We start from the raw sequence: 18,580 nt of genomic DNA, 5'->3' as shown, positions 1-18,580 counted from the left end.
TTGTCATCTTATTGGGTCTACGAACTGAAAATAAATGGTAAGTCTGTGAAATGCAAGATCTTACTTAAAAGAGCTAAAAACAAATCTAAACTCTAGCCAGAGAGCACCAGCATTCCTGCTCCCCAGACTGACTCCCCTTCATTACAAGTTCTTTGCCCAGAGCCCTCCATCTGCCCGAGCCTCAGCCCCATCCTCCTATGCCACCCACGCAGCCCAAGGGCTCCAAGACAGTGGGCATCACAGCAGCCACTGGCCTGACAGCCCTGCTTAGAGGCCGGACGGAGCTACCACGTTAAAATGAAGGCTGACTACAAACAGAGGCTGAAGACCAAATGTTCACCTCTGCTCATTTGCTGATAGCAGATTAAAAAAAAAAAAAGAAAAAGAAAATCCCATTCTCTTATCACCAAATCTATGGAGGATTTCGTTCAGTCCAAAAACGTCCACTCAGAAAATATGCAAGAATATGTACACTTACGGCTGATTCGTGTTGTTTTAAGGCAGAAACCAATACAACCCTGTAAAGCCATGACCCAATTAAAAACAAGTTAAAAAGAAAATACGCAAGGGCCACCTAATGCGGTCCTATGTTTGAAATATGTATTAAGTCCAAGGAGTTTTAAGACCCTGGAGACATCTCAACTGGCCTTATCTTTTTTTTTTTAAAACCAATAACGCAAAATGTTATCTGCCATCCTCTCACCTAAAAAGTCTACAGGAAAACCTGTTGGCTGAATTTACGTGGGCTCACGACTCCCTCTATGCACCTAGTAGCAGACAGTTTTTGAACTGTTGTCATGTGTTCAGGCCGACCTTCACACTAGCCTGCCTTCTCTCTGGGGCAGGGACCCACCCTGGGCTTACCCATATGATTGGGCATTTGGTAGACAATGCAAATATTTGCTAATTTGCCTTAAAATTGTTTTAAAGCAAATTTAGTTGCTTAGTTTTCTTTTAGAAGGAAAAAAAAAAAGTCAAATTGTCCACTTACCTTTTTTAAAAAACTAGGAAAATATAACAGACCTTATTTGATAAATAAAGCAAAGAAAATTCCAATACATTCTTTCTGAATTATAAGGAGGGCTGACTGATCATAGGGGTTTCCCCAGTGGCCCAGTGGTTAAGGATCCGCCTGCAATGGAGGAGATGCAGGAGACATGGGTTCAAACCCTGGGTCGGGAAGATCCCCTAGAGGAGGAAATGGTAACTCACTCCAGTATTCTTGCCTAGATAATCCCATGGACAGAAGAGCTTGGTGGGCCACAGTCCACAGGATCACCATAAGTCAGACATGACTGACCACAGGAGGAAGGACCTCTATTCTTCTCCACCTTCATTCTCTGCCCTTCCCCACCGCTCATCCCAGCACAAAATGTTCAATAAATGCCTCACAGCAGTGAATGTGTATAACTTACAGGGTTAAAGGGAAAGTTCTGCCATCTTGGTCGTTTCTACCATCCTCTCCGACCACCTCCCCGGCCCCCAGCCATTTCTAATTTTACTTCAGCCCGCAAACCAGTCACATTTCGAAGATATCCAGAGACACTCCAGCTCAAGAGTTAACTATGGCCAGAATCCTAACCTCTTCTAAACTAAAAGCTGAAGTCCCAAAGAAACAGATTTTCTTCCTTCAAGATAAGGGTTATCTTTCCAGCTGAGGATCCTGGAGTCTTTTTTTTTTTTTAACCTTCCAACACTGGTATCTGGGTGCACACACAAGTCTTTGAGCAATGGGTTTGCAAATTAGAATGTCTATACATGCAACTGAACCACAGGCTTTACCTTAACAGATAAGTGCTAAAATAAACTCACTTCAAACATTTCACTTTGCCCTATGAATGTGAACTTGAATAACTGCTGCTAATTTAGAACTGCAGTGCTAGGACGGGTGCCCTGATTCTCCTCATTCAAGCACCACACTGCTGTTTGTCAAAAGAGCAGAAAATGAATTTTTTCTTTATTGAAAAAGATTGAGTGTTTTGGTTTCGTCAAAAAGCCATCGTTGAATAACATTCTGTATTATATTTGTGACTCACTCTCAAATGAGATGTCACCACACCCCCACTCTTCTTTTGTAGGTGGTAAATAAAATAAAACAGAAATTTAGTTTCAAAGTTTCTTACAATTTACAGGGAACAAATCTTTAAAAATTAATACATTGCCTTCAACATTTTGACCTCTTGTTTTTATGGTTTGGATCTGAGGAAGAACTAACTGGGGCAGAGCATGTATCAACCAAAACAATTGTTTTCTTTATATTGTCTTTAATGAAGTCAATGCCCCTGCCCCACAAAGTCAAAAATACCCAAGACAGCTCAAAACCTTTCTGAAACTTTCATGATAGAACTGTTCTCTGCCTTGACTGGGTTCCGGGTTGTATAGGTATATACATTTATCAGGTGTACACATTTTTCAAAACAGAGTAACTGTCCTCTAACCAGCTCTACATTTTACTGTATGTAAATCATGGCTCAATAAAAAGATTTTTCAAAACCTCCCACAAATCACATTTCAATATCTGTCATCAGTAATCCACCTCGGACCTGAGTTTCCTGTATGCAACAAGATCCTAAAGCCAGGAAGGAATCTCCCTCTACAAAGGCCACAGACACCCCTGCCCTGAAATCTCCAGAACACTACCCCTCAGATCTTCCTTCCCGCAGGAATCGCCCCAGATATGAACTTCCACTCACCTCGACTGACTGAGAAGGCATTTTCAGCTTTGTGAGCTTGGCTTTGGCAGGCACTTTTAAGTCTGATTTCTCAAAGGTCTGCTGCCGGTACTCCTCCGGCAGAGGTTTCAGTTCAGGAGACTCGCTAGGAGCCTGGTCTTGACCGTCCATGGGCCGGACATAAGCCGTGGGCTTTTGCTGCATTGCAAGGCTTTTTGAGGGGAGGGAGGGCGGGGGGAAAGTCTGAGAAGGTGGCTGAGGGGCTGCCCCGAGGCTGGCCACTGCCACTGTGCCGTCCTGAGGGGTCTCCTTATCATGCACCTTTACTGCGAGGTCCTTGGGAGACTTGGCCAGGCAGTAGCCTTTACTGCTACTGCTGGGAACTTTGCCGCTTCCCTGCGTCCTGGGAGCAGTCTGCTGGTTGGAATGTACAGGAGACAAAGGGGGCACCGGGGAAGGCAAAGAGAAGAGAGGCGAAAGTTCCCTCTCCGGAGCGGAGTCTGTCGTCAGGGCACAGTGGTCTCCCTCAGCCCTGCGGTCACCCTTTTTGTGATGACTAGAGCCGTACCCCTCCTGACCGAGGCGCTCCTGGGTCAGGTGCTGGCTGTCCAGTGGGCCGTAGCTTTTGACATGGAGACTTGGCATTGGTTCCATTCTTGGCTGCGCCATCTTTGGGTGGTGGCCGATGTTACCAGCAGGAAGTGGTCCACAGGCAGGAGTGTTAACGGGCTGGTGGTGGACACTGGTGTGCAAGGAGTGGGGTGGAATGCTGCTCCCCTTCTCAGGAAATAAAGGGTATCTCGGCTTCCCCAGCCTATTTTCGGAAGCATCCAAGCGCTGGGGGTGGGACTTGCTACTGAGGAACTCCTTCATCTCTTCATAGTTTCCCAGCATGTTCTGTATCCGGCTGGATAGCTCATCACCTTTCTCTGTCTGAAAAAAGAGAAGACAGCAGAGTTAGATACTAAGGGACAAAGCAAGAAGGGAAATCACCATTTAGTAAACCACGTTACATAATGCCGTTAGAAAAGAAACATCTCAATATAATGTGTAACACAGAATTTAACATGCAACTTCAACTCAATTCCCCTGTTGAGAAGCCTGCCATGGACAAATATTACTAAATACAGGACACGAACATTACAAAAGAAAACCACAAACTTTGATCATTTTGATTAATGAGGTTGAGAACTTTTATATTTTGTTTTCAAAAACAATCTCTAGGATAACTGTCTTATTTCCACAGTTGCGACCCTTGTTCAGACTCACTTTCAACACAAAGTCAAACATGCTGATAAATGGGACTTTCCCGTATTCAAGAAATACCTTGTATGGCTCTCCAAAAAGGGGGATCTTCTCAGAAAATGCCTCTTTATCTTGGTGAGCTTCCTGGTTGCGTCTTTCCTTCTCTCTAATTCGAAGCAGGTTTCTGTCTTCATTGTACAAGCTGCTTCAGACGCCACAAAAGAACAGAAACAAAGTTTATCAGTATCCAAGCCTTACTGCGTACGCACGTTTGTGAGGGAGGCAAGGACAGCTCAGAAAGCTGTGACAACAGAGAGATAATTTAAAGAAAGCCCAAGGGACCTCCCTGGAGGTCCAGCGGCTAAGACTACAAGTTCCCAATGCAGGGGGCCTGGTTTGATTCCTGGTCAGGGAACCAGATTCCTCATGCCGAAACAAAGAGCCTGCATGCCAAATAAATAAATAAAAACAAATACTAAAAAAAGAAAGAAAGAAAGCCCAAGTGTCTCATCCTGCTCCTAAATTAAGGCCACAGTCAACTAACTGGCTGTGACCCTCCAGCTCCGGTCCTGGCTCTGGAAACCTAAGCATTCATTTTGCCTGCCTGCCTTTCTGGCTCAGGGCTGACTCCAAACGGAACAGTCTTTTATAGTCAGTGGGGGAACCGAGACAAGATTAATGATATTTTTGCTTCCAGTCTGCAAAATACCAGGTAGAGGTGGAAGCTTTACATCTGAAGAAGTCAGCAGGATGTGAACTTTAAAAAGGCTGTTTTCCTGGATCAGTATTGTACATTTTGGAAGATTAAAATCAAAGGGCTTATTTCATAATTAAAAGATTACCAGGCACCCAAAACAGCATTTACTTTCTTTTCAGCCCACTCTCCTGGAAGTGTCTTAGCATGTAAACCTGAAAAGATAATTTTTATTTCTCATTTCAAGTGTCAAGGATGGGAAAATCCGATTTTAGATGTCAGCTCTACCACAGAGAAACCTATAATCTGATGGCCAAACTTAAACCACATAGAAATGTATCCTAAATCATCAGCCCTGGCACCGAAGGGGTTAAGATCTGTCAAATCACAAAAAATGGAAACCCACAAGAGTGCAGTTTCAGCGTATAAACCAGACGTGGGCTTGCCTTAGGTCAGAACTGAGGCCAGGCCATCCCAACCCCACACGTGATATGGAAGAATAATGAAAATAAGAACTGTTAAGAAGGGGCTTTCCCTGGTGGCTCAGTGGTGAAGAATCCACCTGCCAGGTTCAGGTGACATGGGTTCGATCCCTGACCCGGGAAGATCCCACGTGCCTCGCAGCAAGGAAGCCCGTGGACCACAACTACTGAGCCTGTGCTCTAGGGCCCGGGAGCCACAACTCCTGGAGGCCAAATGCCCTAGAGCCCGTGCTCCACAATAAGAGAAGCCACTGCAATGAGAAGCCCATGCATCACAGCTAGAGAAAAGACCACGCAACCAGGAAGACCATGCACAGCCAAAAATTTTTTTTTTTAATTATTTGGAGAAAAAAAAAAAAAAACCATTGGAAGACTTCTGCCCTCATAGACGTGCTTTAGCACATCTACTGAACCTTTCCCCCAGTTTATTATCTGAATAAATCTAAAAACATTCAGCTGTCTCTCCAAGGCACTATGGGCCTTAGAAATTCTAGCCTTGCTGTTGGACATCCTCCCCTCCACCCCCTTTCTCGGCCTCTCTCAGGACTTCTCTGATTTTCCTGACCTGAGCCTACTTATTGGTCTCCCTGCCTCCCCCATGTTGCATCCCTCTAATTTAGCCTTCTTATGGAAAGAAATCTGACCTAAGGCTCTGGTTAAGTGTTCAATGGCTCTTTGCTGCTACAGAATCAACTCTCAACCCTTGCTTTGGCATTAAAAACTCCCCCATGATCTACTTCAACCCCAAAAATGACCTCATTGCCTGCTAGCTGGCCCATCATGTGCATTCTACCTGACAGCCATGTACATTTCCCAAACACATCTGGTCAAGGGCACCCCCCTGTTCTAATCCCCCCAAACACAGAACCCCCTTTCACTGAAGGATAACCATTCTTCCAGGACCCGTGTACCCACAAAGTATGATTCTCCTGCAAATCACCTCTATATTCTAGGCACACCAGCCTACTCCCTGCTTCTCAGTGATATTGCAGACTTTGATGCTTTCATTTTCATTATATGAATTTCTTCTGCTTCTCTCTCAACCACATACACTAGCCCCAATTTCCAACTACCAGTAACTATCTGGAGTGACTCCAATTTCACCCACACTCAAGGCTTCCTCCAATCCACCTAACGATATATCATGTGGTTCTCCCTCTCTTTTCCCCTTTCCCCGTGAAAAGAGGAAGACCCATCATAACAGAACCTCTCATATTTTTCTGTCTCCTGGTGCTAATGCAGAGCACTCTGGATAAAAGCTAAACACTCAATGTTTTTTAATTTAAAAGGAGTCACTAGGCTTAACAGTGTATTACTTGTAATTTTTAAAATATAACTCTGAAAGACACGTGTAAGAACAGTGTTTAAAAAATTATAATCACTAAAAAATGACTCTGCTATTTCTACTGACTTTCAATCTATAGGTTGGGGGAGGGGAATGGCATGGTAGAGACTAACCTACCCAGTTGAATTCACTGGGATGCAGTAAAGAATTACCTGCTTGGACCACGACAGCACAAACTTTTCCTCGATGATGGGGTATTTTGATATCAGATTTTAAGAGGACAACAATGTGACCATTTATGTGAGTCAATGTACTGAAAATGCTGAGGGAAAACTAAACCAAAAACTGACTTATGGAGTCTTCTTTAATGAGAATCTGAAACTCACACACTTGAGACAGACTTATTTCTGGGTGGCAGCAGTGCAGTGGACCTGTTGACCACTCCAGAATTCCTGCAATGATTTTGGTGATCCTTGTTGGCTGAAAAACAAGGAAAAGAACCACGTAGCATTAACATCCAACTATGGGAGCCAAGTTTAAGCGGGTTGATGAGAAAGCAGCTTTTCCTTCAAACTTGCTTCACGGCCACTTTGTTTCTGCAGGGAGGGGTGGGGCATATCACAAGTCCTCGATGCAACTTGAACTCCCAAGCTTCTCTTCTGCAAAGCTACCTGGTACAGACACCCCACACGGGCGCACGGAGAAGGGGACGCAGCTCTGCAAGGGTGTCTGCAAGGTTCTCCCTTGTCTGATTCTGCTGGTTACATCAGTGGAGTTTCTAGAGCCTGATTTGCTTATGAGTGTTCACAGCCCGTGGCTCTGTTAAAAGAGCTCTGCCCACTTCTGAGTAACTGCTACCTTTCTTAAAAAAGGGAACCCTAAATGACAAAATTCTCAGTCCTGGATTAAACACTGAGCATGTGTAATACCAGTGCCTTAACTAGCAGGTTGCTCAGGGTCCTTGCTTAAGTTTCCTGTCAATTGCATGCACGTGAAGACAAGCTACACTGGTTTACAGTTACAAAAGTATTTTAAATCGATCATTAGGGGTTTTACCACGCTTCTAGATTTTGATTCCAAAATAATACAAGCTGCTACATAAATAATGAGAAGAACCCAATTTTACAAAATTTCAAACACTGGCTCGTGACTCAAAAACTGAGGCGCATATCTCCTACCAGGAAGAAATTCTACTAAAGATTCTGCTTAGTTAAAGGTTTTACTTCATTAATTAAAAAAAAAAAAAAAAGTTCAAAAGCCACACCCAGATTTCACTGGCAGACATATGTAATATTAGAGCAATTTTTTTTTTTCCTTTAGGCTTTTAAAAGACTCTATTGGGCGCTTTTATTCCCCCATGTCAGTTTTGAGATGAACTTTGAGTATCTTTTTTTCTTATTCACCATTACCCTTCAACTAAGAAACCCAAAATAGTGAGGTGGGGAAAAGCCATCCCAGGTGTCACCGGTAGGATGAGTTTTATGAGGTCTAAACTTGGTGAGAGAAAACTCACTCTCACCCACACTGTCTGCTGGGCAACTCCCTGTTGGGTCTTGCTCACCAAGGCCCCTGGGCAGGGCAGAGGAAGGCAGAAGAGACAGGAAGTGACCAGTCCAAGCCCCAGGACAACACAGGGTAAACTGTGAGCCCTCATTTTCTCTAGAATGTCTACTTTCTTGTAACTAACAGGATTTTGCCAGTCATACCGGTGGCTTTCTGGTTTACGTGGCTTTTACTTATTAAGTTTGCAGCTGGAAAAGACACTGATGCTGGGAAAGATTGAAGGCAAAAGGAGAGGGGGCAGCAGCAGATGAGATGGTTGGATGGCATCACTGAGTCAATGGACGTGAACTTGAGCCAATTCCAGGAGATAGTGGAGGACAGAGGAGGCTGGAATGCTGTAGTCCATGGAGGCACAGAGAGTCAGACAAGACTTAGTGATTAAACAACAACGAAGTTTCCAGTGGCTTAAGGAATGATTTGTTAAAGTCATCGTGCACATTTTCTCCTGAATATCTTCTTTTTCTTGGTTTCCTGTTGAAATCGGGGGAAGTTTACATTTTAAAAACATTAACTCAGTGAGTAGCATGAGTAAACCATTGTTCAGCATCTTACACATCACTGGTTTTAAACCAAGGTGCAGCAAGGAGGGGGTGGATGGAAGAATTTTAAATGAGGGGATTTTAGGAAGCAGTAAATGTCCACGTGATTCATAAACTCTGTAATTACCTTTGAATAATTACAAGTTGACTACCATTTCTCTTAATTAAAGGTGGCAGTTTTTCCTCTGGCATGGGGGGGGGGGGGGGATGCATTCTTGCTCTCACAGCATCACTTTGTCCCTACATCAGTCTTATTAGACTTGATCACTATTCACATCAAGTGCCTTACAGCTGGTCCTTCGTGTCTGGAGATGAGGAACTCTCAGTCTTGGAGGGACCGTAGGAGGTCATTTCCTATGAGGGACTTGAGCACCCGGGGATTTTGATGTCAAAGGAGGTCCCTGCACCACGCCCAGCAGACACCAAGGGACGAGTTCCCCTTCACTGATTTCTTCACAGCTCTCTGCATTAGACAAGAGGTACTCAAACTTCAGTGAGCCTCAGAAGCACCAGGAGGACTTGTTCAAACCCAGACCTCAGAGACCCGCCCCCAGAGTTTCTGATTGAGTCAATCTGGTGTGGCACCTGAAGTCTGCATGTTGAACAAGTTTCTATGTGGCTCTGGAGAGTATGAGAGAGCACAGTCTTCGGGGGTTCTATAACTGCCTCAGGCTCACCCAGAAAAATAACAGTGAGGCTGAGAGGGGCAGAGCCAAGGACAGCCCTCACTTAGCACAGGCCAATCAGCGGGCACTGCTTTAGGGACATCGCATCAGTCTATATAATATTCACAACTGCTCTGTGAGAAGGAGACATTAACTCTGTTCCCCAGGTGGGAAAAAAAAAAGGTTCAGAGATGATCTTGCTATTGTTAATATTAAATGGTAGACCTGAAAATTCAAGTACAGGTCACCTGACACCAAAGCCTGTGCTCTGAATAACTGTTTAGCTAGCAAAGCTTTCAGGCTGCACAGAACAAGAAGGCATGCTAAAGTGTGCTCATTTACAAGCAGTCATCATTTCTTACTGGGCTTCCCAGGTGGCTCACTGGTAAAGAATCCACCTGCCAATGCAGCAGACACAGGTTCGATTCCTAGGTTGGGAAGATCCCCTGGAGAAGGAAATGACTACCCACCTTCAGGATTCTTGCCTGGGAAATCCCATGGACAGAGGAGCCTGGCGGATCACCAAGAGTTGGACATGACTGAGCACCCCTGAGCACGACTCATTGGAAGAGACCCTGATGCTGGGAAAGAGTGAAGGCAGGAGGAGACGGGGATGACAGAGGATGAGATGGTTGGATGGCATCACTGACTTGATGGACATGAGTTTGAGTAAGCTCTGGGAGTTGGTGATGGACAGGGAAGCCTGGCGTGCTGCAGTCCATGGGGTCGCAAAGAGTCAGACACGACTGAGTGACTGAACTGAATTTAGCATGCATGCATCACGCATAATTCCTTATAATCCCATATCTCAGAGAGGTACATATCAACAATTCAGGTATTATGCCTGCCGGGGGAGCCTCTTGGAGCCATAAAACACATGTTTAGTTAAACGTATTCACACAGGTCTGTCCCTGACTAAGGACTCAACAGTGGGCCCTGGGAATGGGAGGAAGGGAGGAGGGAGGGAAAGGGAAAAAAAGAGATGGTGGAGGTGGGTAGTGACAGCATGAAGTTGCTCTTCAAATTATAAAAACTGTGCTACAATGCTTATGTTAGAGCCTTTTTTAATTTACAGATTTAAGGTCACTGACCCCATAACAACCTCTGGATTCACAAGTCATCTCTAATGTGTTCAGGGGCTCTTCACATTAATTTCTTTCAAGAACAGGCTGTAAATAAACTTGCACTAAAGTAGCCATTATATGCCCGATCCTGGGCTCCGCTCCCATTAACTTCTGGTCGGCTGACCTAGGCCATATTCTTAGGGCCTCGGTGCCAGCTTTCTGGTCAGCCCAGGAGTCCCCACCTGGGGGGAGAGAAACAAGTCACATGGTGATTAGAAGCGGTTGACTGCATTCGAAAACAAGCCCACGTGCTGAAGTGCCCCGGACGGGGCGGGGTGCAAAGTCTGACCACCCAGCAGATATTCATGAGTTTCACCAAGAGTGTGCAAAACCATTCCTAGATAGGGAATTACTTAGCAGTAGCCAAGTTCTTAGGGCTTCCCTGATGGCTCATCTGCCTGCCAATGTAGCAGTCGCCGGTTCAATTCATGGGTCGGGAAGATCCCCTAGAGAAGAAAATGGCAACCCACTCCAGGATTCTTGCCTGAGAAATCCCACGGACAGAGGAGCCTGGCGGGCTACAGTCCACAGGGTCGCAAAGAGTTGGACACGACTGAGCAATTGAGCGACAACAAGCAGCCAGGTTCTTGGATTACACGCTATTGTCCACTGTCTGAAAGGTTCGATGCGGATGTCTCAGAAAGATTTCTGCAAAATGCATTAAACCACCACCTCGACCGCATTTTTGTTTTTGTTTTTTTTAATTAAATGAACTAGAAAGACCAATGGAGGAAGAAACCACAGGCTTCAATTTCCGGTGTCTGGCGAGAGAGCAGTGACATGAGATCCATGAGCCATTACTAAGGTGGGCTGCATCCTAGATGCTCTCACGGACAGAATTCCAGCCCTCTCCATCAGGAAGGAGCCCAGGAACCTGAAGGAAGCTGGGAAAGCCAAGAGCTGCCAGGGTGTGCTCACTTCCAAAGAGGTTGGGGAGACCTCTGAGGAGGTCAAAGCTGCCCAGTCAGCGCCCGAAAGCAGTCACTGGGTCAACCCCACGCTGAGGCCTGTCAGGGCCCATTGACTCCCACGTTTCAAACACTTCTCCTTGGGGGTCTGGGCCCATCTGCTAGAACACCGAGATAAAAAGAAGAAACCACAGCTCTGGAAGGACTGGTGAGAAGTGAGCCCTCTCTTTCTCGCTCCCGTGCACTAAAAGAAGAAAAGAGCCTGCCTATATGGAAGAAGGGGATGAGTCTGGGATGCTGGGCGCACTGCCGTCGTCTGGCTGGAAGCACCTTCCCCGGGCTGAGCCCACGGGCCCTGCTGCTAATCTAGGTTAGGCACGCAGGGGGCCAAATGCCACCGGGCGCTGCCATGGCAACTGGGCCCGTGGGGCAGGCCATGCACAGCTGACTATCCACTTATCACCCTTGACTGGTCACTTCGCACAGACCTCCCTGTGATGGATGTGACCAACTCAGGCTGAAAGGTTTAATTCTCCCTCGGAGGCCAGAGTGCCATTTCTCCTGTGTTTTTATCTTCCTGGGTGTCGAAGAGGGAAATCCGGAAATCGACGGGGAGCGTTCATTCTCGAAAGGAACGAGCCTTCTCGCTGTTTTCAAAGCTCCATGCCATTCTGATTCAAACATACACAGGACAGAGCAAAATGCACAAAAGACAGGCAACTCTGGCTTAGACAGTGGAGACCTCTGTCACAGACGATGGGCAAAAAAAGACAGGAGGCGTGGGTGCTTACTCGTTGTGCGAGTGACTTTTGGGGGTTGCCCAAAAAGTTTGTTCTGATTTTTCTCTAACATCTTACACAAACACCCAAAATTTTTGGCCAATCCCACTGTTTGAAAATCACCCCTATTGACTTTTCAAGTCCATCTTCTGGCCCTCTTGTTTCCATGTGTTCTATTCCTACAATCTGGGGATCAGAGAACAGTTTGCACATCTCGCTTTACAAACCAAATGTCCAACCTTTCTCTTGTCCTTACCATAAAGACCTTCCCCCCTCATAAAGACATTTTAAAGTGAAAAATCAAAGTGGCTCCATGTATTAAGGTAGAAGAAATTCTGCCTCAAAGAAAAACGCATGTTTTCATTTCCCTCTCTGTGCACGTGGAAGAATTCACAACAGGTTTTCTCATAATAAAAATTACTCAGCTAAACTTTGCAAGGATTTCACCTTCATTACCTCCCCTACCACTTAACACACACAATAAATATAAAGAAAAAAACAAACAAACCCCCCAAAACCAGTGACTTAATCCTAAAAGAAAATCTGGTTTTATATTTTAAAAACTCAGCATCAGCCAAAATGAAATGACAAAATAGCACTATGTCACAGTTGTTTTCCTGGAAAAGCTCCCAGGGGATCATCTCAAACTAACTGCTTGCCACAAAACACTCAGCCTCATTAAAATACTGAAAGAACTGCATGTGTTTCCATTTTGCAAAATTCAATCAACCTTTAAGATACTTTATATACCTTAAAGGCACACTCTTTGAGTTTTAGATTGAGACAGCCCCGGATGGGCAAACTTGGAGGGAAGAAAATGACTCACTCCACTTCTCTGATGAGAGACATGCTAATTTACTTTTCAAAATGAATCGCCAAAAAAAAAAAAGAATCTGCCAGGTGATTCTGCAGGCATATTAATGTGGAGCAAAGGTCTGAAAAGATACACTTTACAAAATTCTATCCAGAAGGAACACCAGATCAGGATTGGGAGGGGAGGGGAAGGGGGTAGTGTTTAGGAGGTAGTGGGATAGGGTTTAGGGAGTATCTTACTTTAAAATTCTGTTTTAACATGCTTCTCACAAGTAAATATTCACTAATCATTGTATAATTAAAAGTTCTAATTAAAACCAAAAGAACCGCATAACCATATAACAATATCAAGATCAACAGTAAAGAAATACTGGGGTGGTGATCTTTTTGGCAATAACCCTCCCTTTGCATGACGCTAAGTCGCTTTAGTTGTGTCCGACTCTGTGACCCTATGGATTGTAGCCCACCAGGCTCCTCTGTCCATGGGATCCTCCAGGCAAGAACACTGGAGTGGGTTGCCATGCCCTTCTCCAATAACTCTCCCTGGAACCTCTGAAAACTCACTTTGGATCCTGGATTAAGTCTCAGATAATGCTAAATGAGCATTATAGACGCCTCCTCCTAAAACTGCATTGAAGACTGCTTCAAAGTTCAAACTCCAGTAGCTGCTATTTTTTACTTGGAATACTGTCTCAACTATAACCCATTTTGTGCTTAATAAGTCAGAGGGAATTCCCTGGTAGTCCAGTGGTTAGGACTCCAAGCTTTCATTGCTGAAGGCCCAGGTTCAATCCCTGGTTGGGGAACTAAGATCCTGCAAGCCCTGCAGCATAGTCAAAAAATAAAAAGTAAATAAATCATATAATCATATTTTGAGGGGCATTTTTTTTTTACCCTGTAGATGGGAAAGAACAAGAGCTTGCCTTTCTTACTAATTGGTCTTAAAAGGGATGTGGGGGTAAAAAGGGGGGACTGTGGGGGAAGCCATATGGGACGGGAGGCACTGCCCCAACCAAAGCCGGATGAGTGGGGCCAAGAGACAGAACAGCTAAGGCACCCCATGATACAGTGCACCAAGTCTGTACCTTCCAAACACATTTAAAGACAAAAAACTAGTACTGACAGAGGAAGGCCATCATGTCAATGACACAATTTCACAAACCATACCGAGGAAAAGAAATCACTCTCAACCTCGAAGATTTTAACGATGAATATTATCCGGCCATTAAACATTTTTAGTGTTACTTGAAACGAGAAAAAATCTTCCTGTTACTGAAAAATTTCAGAAAGCTCAGTCTCTAAGAAGCGTTCCCTAAAATGCCGGCAGTACTTTGCTGCTGCTGACTTGCGAAGTCATGTCCAACTCTTTAGTAACCCCATGGACTGTAGCCCACCAGGCCCCTCTGTCCATGGGATTTCCCAGGCAGGAATCACTGAATTAGGCTCCCATTTCCTTCTTCAGGGGATATTCCTGACCCAGGGATTGAGCCCGTGTCTCTTGCATTAGCAGGTGGATTCTTCACCACTGAGCCACCAGGGAAGCCCAATAAAGTATCTGTTTTTAATGTTACTTGAGAACATGTTACTGACAAATTCCAGAAAACTTTGTCTCTGAGCGGGGTTCCCTAAAATGCTGACTCTGTGTGTGTGTGTGTGTGTGTGTGTGTACACGTGTGCTCAGTCATGTGACTCTTTTGTGACCCCATGGACTGTAGCTCACCAGGCTCCTCTGTCTGTGGAATTTTCCAGGCAATAATACTGGAGTGGGTAGCCATTCCCTTCTCCAGGGGATCTTCCCAACCCAGGGATCAAATCCAGGTCTCCTGCATTGCAGGCAGATTCTTCACCATCTGAGTCACCTGGGAGGCCCTTGACAGAACTCAGCTGAAGTTAACTGAAAGGACACATAGAAAGGACTCATGGCACCAGGCTCACTAGAGAAAAATCTGCCACCTGACTGGTTATTTACGTCTCCCTCTTTAGTTATAAAGACCACTGATCTGACCACAGATCAGCGCCCCTCTGACGGCCTGCTGGCTGGCCCTGCACATCTGGCGCCCATCAGACACACGGGTAGAAGCTGCAGACTGTTCCACTGCAAGTCTGGTCTGTACTAGGACAGACCAGAGCTCTGGCCTCATTCCCAGGCCATTCTTCTTACACACTCAACTGACCATGAAGGACCACATCACATACCTATAAAATAATGAGGCTGGTCAACGTCTGTATCATTACAGCCACAAATTAAAAGAATGCTGTGGTCACAGACTAGGAAAGAATGCAGACAAGCAAGCTTAAAAAGTTCTGTTTTGTTTCTAATGCTTGCCTCATTTAATTCATACTCAACTTTAAAAAAAAAAAAAAGAGTCTGGGACATTAAATCAATTAAGCATCCACAATTCAAAAGAAGTGCTGTGTGGACTTCCTCACTTCTCATCCTGGGCTACCCAGCTCCACAAAGCTGCCTCTTTCTTAAAAATCATGAATCTGATCTTGTTATTCACCCCTTTGATAAGCCTTCTGAGCCTACAGGACTAAAGCTGATAGGTGGGTGTGCCAAGCACCTCTTCACCACTTGGCCTCTACTGGTAAGTCTCAACTCTCATGGACCAAAAAAAAAAAAACAAAACCCTTTCCACCCCTTGCCTCTCCTCTCAACCCTCTGGGCACAAGGACCTGGGAGAAAGCACAGCCCTCCTCTGCCAGTTCCCTAATGAACTCCTAACCTGACTTTTAAAGCCTTCCAAAATATCACTGCCTCTAGCCTCAACCTCCACTGTCAACCTCCGACTGTGAATGACTTCTTTCTCTGGGGTCCCTCTGTTACTGCCAGCCTGCCCCTGTTTACATTGACAAAACCAAGAAGAACTGTATATGTCTGACAGATGTCCCTGATTAGACTGTGAGCTCCTTAAGGACAAGGACTATACCTGAGAGCTTGGCAAAAAGTGATGCTTAATACACAACTTTGGACTTCCCTGGTGGTCCAGCGGCTAAGACACCACACCCCCAATGCTGGGGGCCCAGTTTTGATCCCTGGTCAGGGAGCTAGATCCCATATGCCTGCATTTGCCTGGCACAGCCAAATAAATAAATAATTTAAAAAATAACGCATCTTTGACTAAAGCGATTCTCTCCCAGGCATTACTCAGTTGCAAACAACCCAGAATTCTATGGAATTCTGCCAATCTTCCTTATTATTTGATGACAAAATATGATTCATGGTCTGATACCTAAAACCAATTCTACCAGACTGTTGTACCCATCAAATGACTCAACCTAGAAGGAAACTGACATCATTCTTTCCTAGACCAGCCATGAAAGCTGCCTGGGCGAACACCGTATGTTTATCAGCTAATGTTACAGGTTTTATGCTTTAATTAGTCATAAAAGTATACTACACCAAAGGGGGAGAAAAAAAACTTGAGTAACATTTATAGCAAATACACATTTAATTTTAAATCAACAAAAGTCAGAATAAGCTGTCTCTAGGAGTAAAACATCGGCAACAAAAATCCCACAAGGAAAACCTCTCATTGACGTTATAAATGAGTCGTGGGGAAAACAAAGAAAATACAAGATCTAGAAAAGATCATTTTAAAACACCAATCAGAGTCTGTGGCTTCTTCCACTGCTGAAAGCCCCCCTCTTTAGGCTTAGCATTCAAGACTGAAATCCTGAAGCCTGGCCTGGATGGCTCCATCCCCACTTTCTCTCAACTGCTACGTCCCAGACCTACTCCCCTCCTTACGTGTTAGTTGCTCAGTCATGTCCAACTCTTCACAACCCCACGGCTGCCAGGCTCCTCTGACCACAGAATTCTCCAGGCTAGAATACTGAAGTGGGGTGCCATTTCCTTCTTCAGGGGATCTTCCCGACCCAGGAATCGAACCTGGGTCTCCCACACTGCGGGCAGATTCTTCACCATCTGAGCCAGAAGGAAAGCCCCATTTCCCTCCCCAGGCCCTTCTTTAACTACCAGCCATACCAGCCTTTTTCCATGCCCAGGAACAGGTAGAGTCATGTGTTGCTGATCCCAGGCTGGGTGATGGTCCCTAGAGCTGAGGACAATGTTGTCAGTAATACCTTCCAGTGTTTATCAGCTCCTCATCCAGGTCCCAGGCCTAAAAGGCTGCTGTCCCAGCGCGGCGGGAGCTCTCTAGCACTTCACCCTGCTTTGTCTCTTTTTATCACTAAAACTGTCTTGGCTGTTCATTTATCAGTTTAACTCTGGTGCCCCATCCTCACCTCCATGAAGAATGTAAGCTGTAGAAGGTTAGTCATCTTTTCCCCCTTCAGCCTCCCTAGGTACACCCAGCTCTAACCCATTAAGCTGAGACATTGGTAGAGTGGATGGAATTCTGTGCACAGACGCAGAAGCAGTAGTGGATTCTTTTTACTTTTCACTTTAAAAAAAAAAAAAAAATCACAGAACTTGAACTTAACAGATTTTCAAAAGATATTCATTTTTAAAAACTAGAAAAAAAAAAAAACTAGGCAGTTATGAACAGCAACTTCTAAATGATTAACACATCAAATTTTCAAGTACCATATATTATAATATTAATAGAAAATGAGATAATTAATTTCCAAATTAATCTTATGTCTCATGATACAGCTAAAATGTCCCTGAAGGGATTTTAAAGAAGCAACGCTTATTTCAGATTATTCAGGAGCAAGTTATTTTTTGTTTGTTTTAAAGAGACTACCGTCATAAGAAATCAAGCATACTAAATAAATACCTTTTGTCAGAACAGTTTGAGCACCAGGTAATTCCTAACACACAACCAAACTGGACAAATTACCTCCTACAGAACAGCCTGGAAAATGGCACAGGATCTACCATTCCAAGAGGAAGAATCCCTCCAATGACTGAACTTCTAACACACATTCCAGAAAACCAATTGCACCGCGTAAGATAAGAAGAACCGTTTGAAACTGGGCCAGCGTACCAAATACAGCTTCAGCCAGAACAAATGCTCAGGGCTGAGACTTGCTAACCAACAGCAAAAAGCAACAGGAAAGGGCTTTACACTTGGAAAACGAAAGGAAAAGCAATGTCTGCGTATTGATAAGAACCGTGGGGAACAATGGGATAGTAAACCGGCAAGATGCAGTCTATTACTCTAAAGGAGAAAGTATGAAGAAACATTTACTCTTTAAATAAGTACACAGAGATGCAATACATTTTCCAGTTACTGAACCAACCTCCCCCCACCCTCCACTGTAGGGGCTCTTCCTCCATCCATTTAATGAAGCTCATTCCATAAAGGGAGACACTAAATTCAAGGCCTCTCCATCCCCTCATCAACATACAACTTCTAGTAGAAGAAATCACTGCCAATTATATTGTGTTGGCCAAAAAGTTCTCCGGGTTCTTCCATACCATTGTTTGGAAAAACCTGAATGAACTTTTTGGCCAGCCCAAGTATTTTTAAATAAGCCTAGTTAAAAAGGCTGCTGTGGCCACACATACGGAGAATGAGATTTTCTGAAAAAGACTTAGAAAGTTTTCAGGCTCTAACAATCACATGGAATAAAAAAACCACATGCCTGTCTAATCTTACTCGCATATTACCAGATGACAAAAAATGTAAGAATAAAGTGTTCTATAAGTGTTTTTACAGAATCATCAGCATTTTTTCCCCCGTTTACCTCTTAGAATTCTCTTTCCCTTTGGTTTAACTGCACAGTCATGCTTGTTTTCACAAAAAGAAAACTTAATGTCATAAAAGCTAGAGGTGGTCTCATTATTCCATTTCGTTCCCCAGACATTTTAAGAAGGAAGAACAGGGCAATTGTTATGGGAGG

General features: G+C 44.5%; 1 protein-coding gene across 5 annotated transcripts in view; it reads right to left on the bottom strand.

Annotated features, from left to right (window-relative positions):
• The window catches only part of AFF1 (AF4/FMR2 family member 1), a 197,542-nt gene that overhangs the window by 95,390 nt on the left and 83,572 nt on the right, over positions 1-18,580 (bottom strand). For 3 of the 5 annotated variants that reach the window (XM_043448188.1, XM_043448192.1, XM_043448190.1), the window contains 2 exons: positions 3,999-4,122; positions 2,694-3,605 (listed from right to left, as the gene is read on the bottom strand). In XM_043448188.1, coding sequence (XP_043304123.1) covers positions 2,694-3,605; positions 3,999-4,122 — 1,036 coding nt within the window. The remainder of the gene's footprint in view (positions 1-2,693; positions 3,606-3,998; positions 4,123-18,580) is intronic. The other 2 variants (XM_043448189.1, XM_043448191.1) reach the window with 1 other exon arrangement.

The sequence above is a fragment of the Cervus canadensis genome, chromosome 26, assembly GCF_019320065.1.
Source record: "Cervus canadensis isolate Bull #8, Minnesota chromosome 26, ASM1932006v1, whole genome shotgun sequence".
NCBI classification, from domain to species: Eukaryota; Metazoa; Chordata; class Mammalia; order Artiodactyla; family Cervidae; genus Cervus; species Cervus canadensis.
The sequence above is the reverse complement of the archived record's forward strand: the minus strand, read 5'-3'. Positions and strand labels throughout refer to the sequence as shown.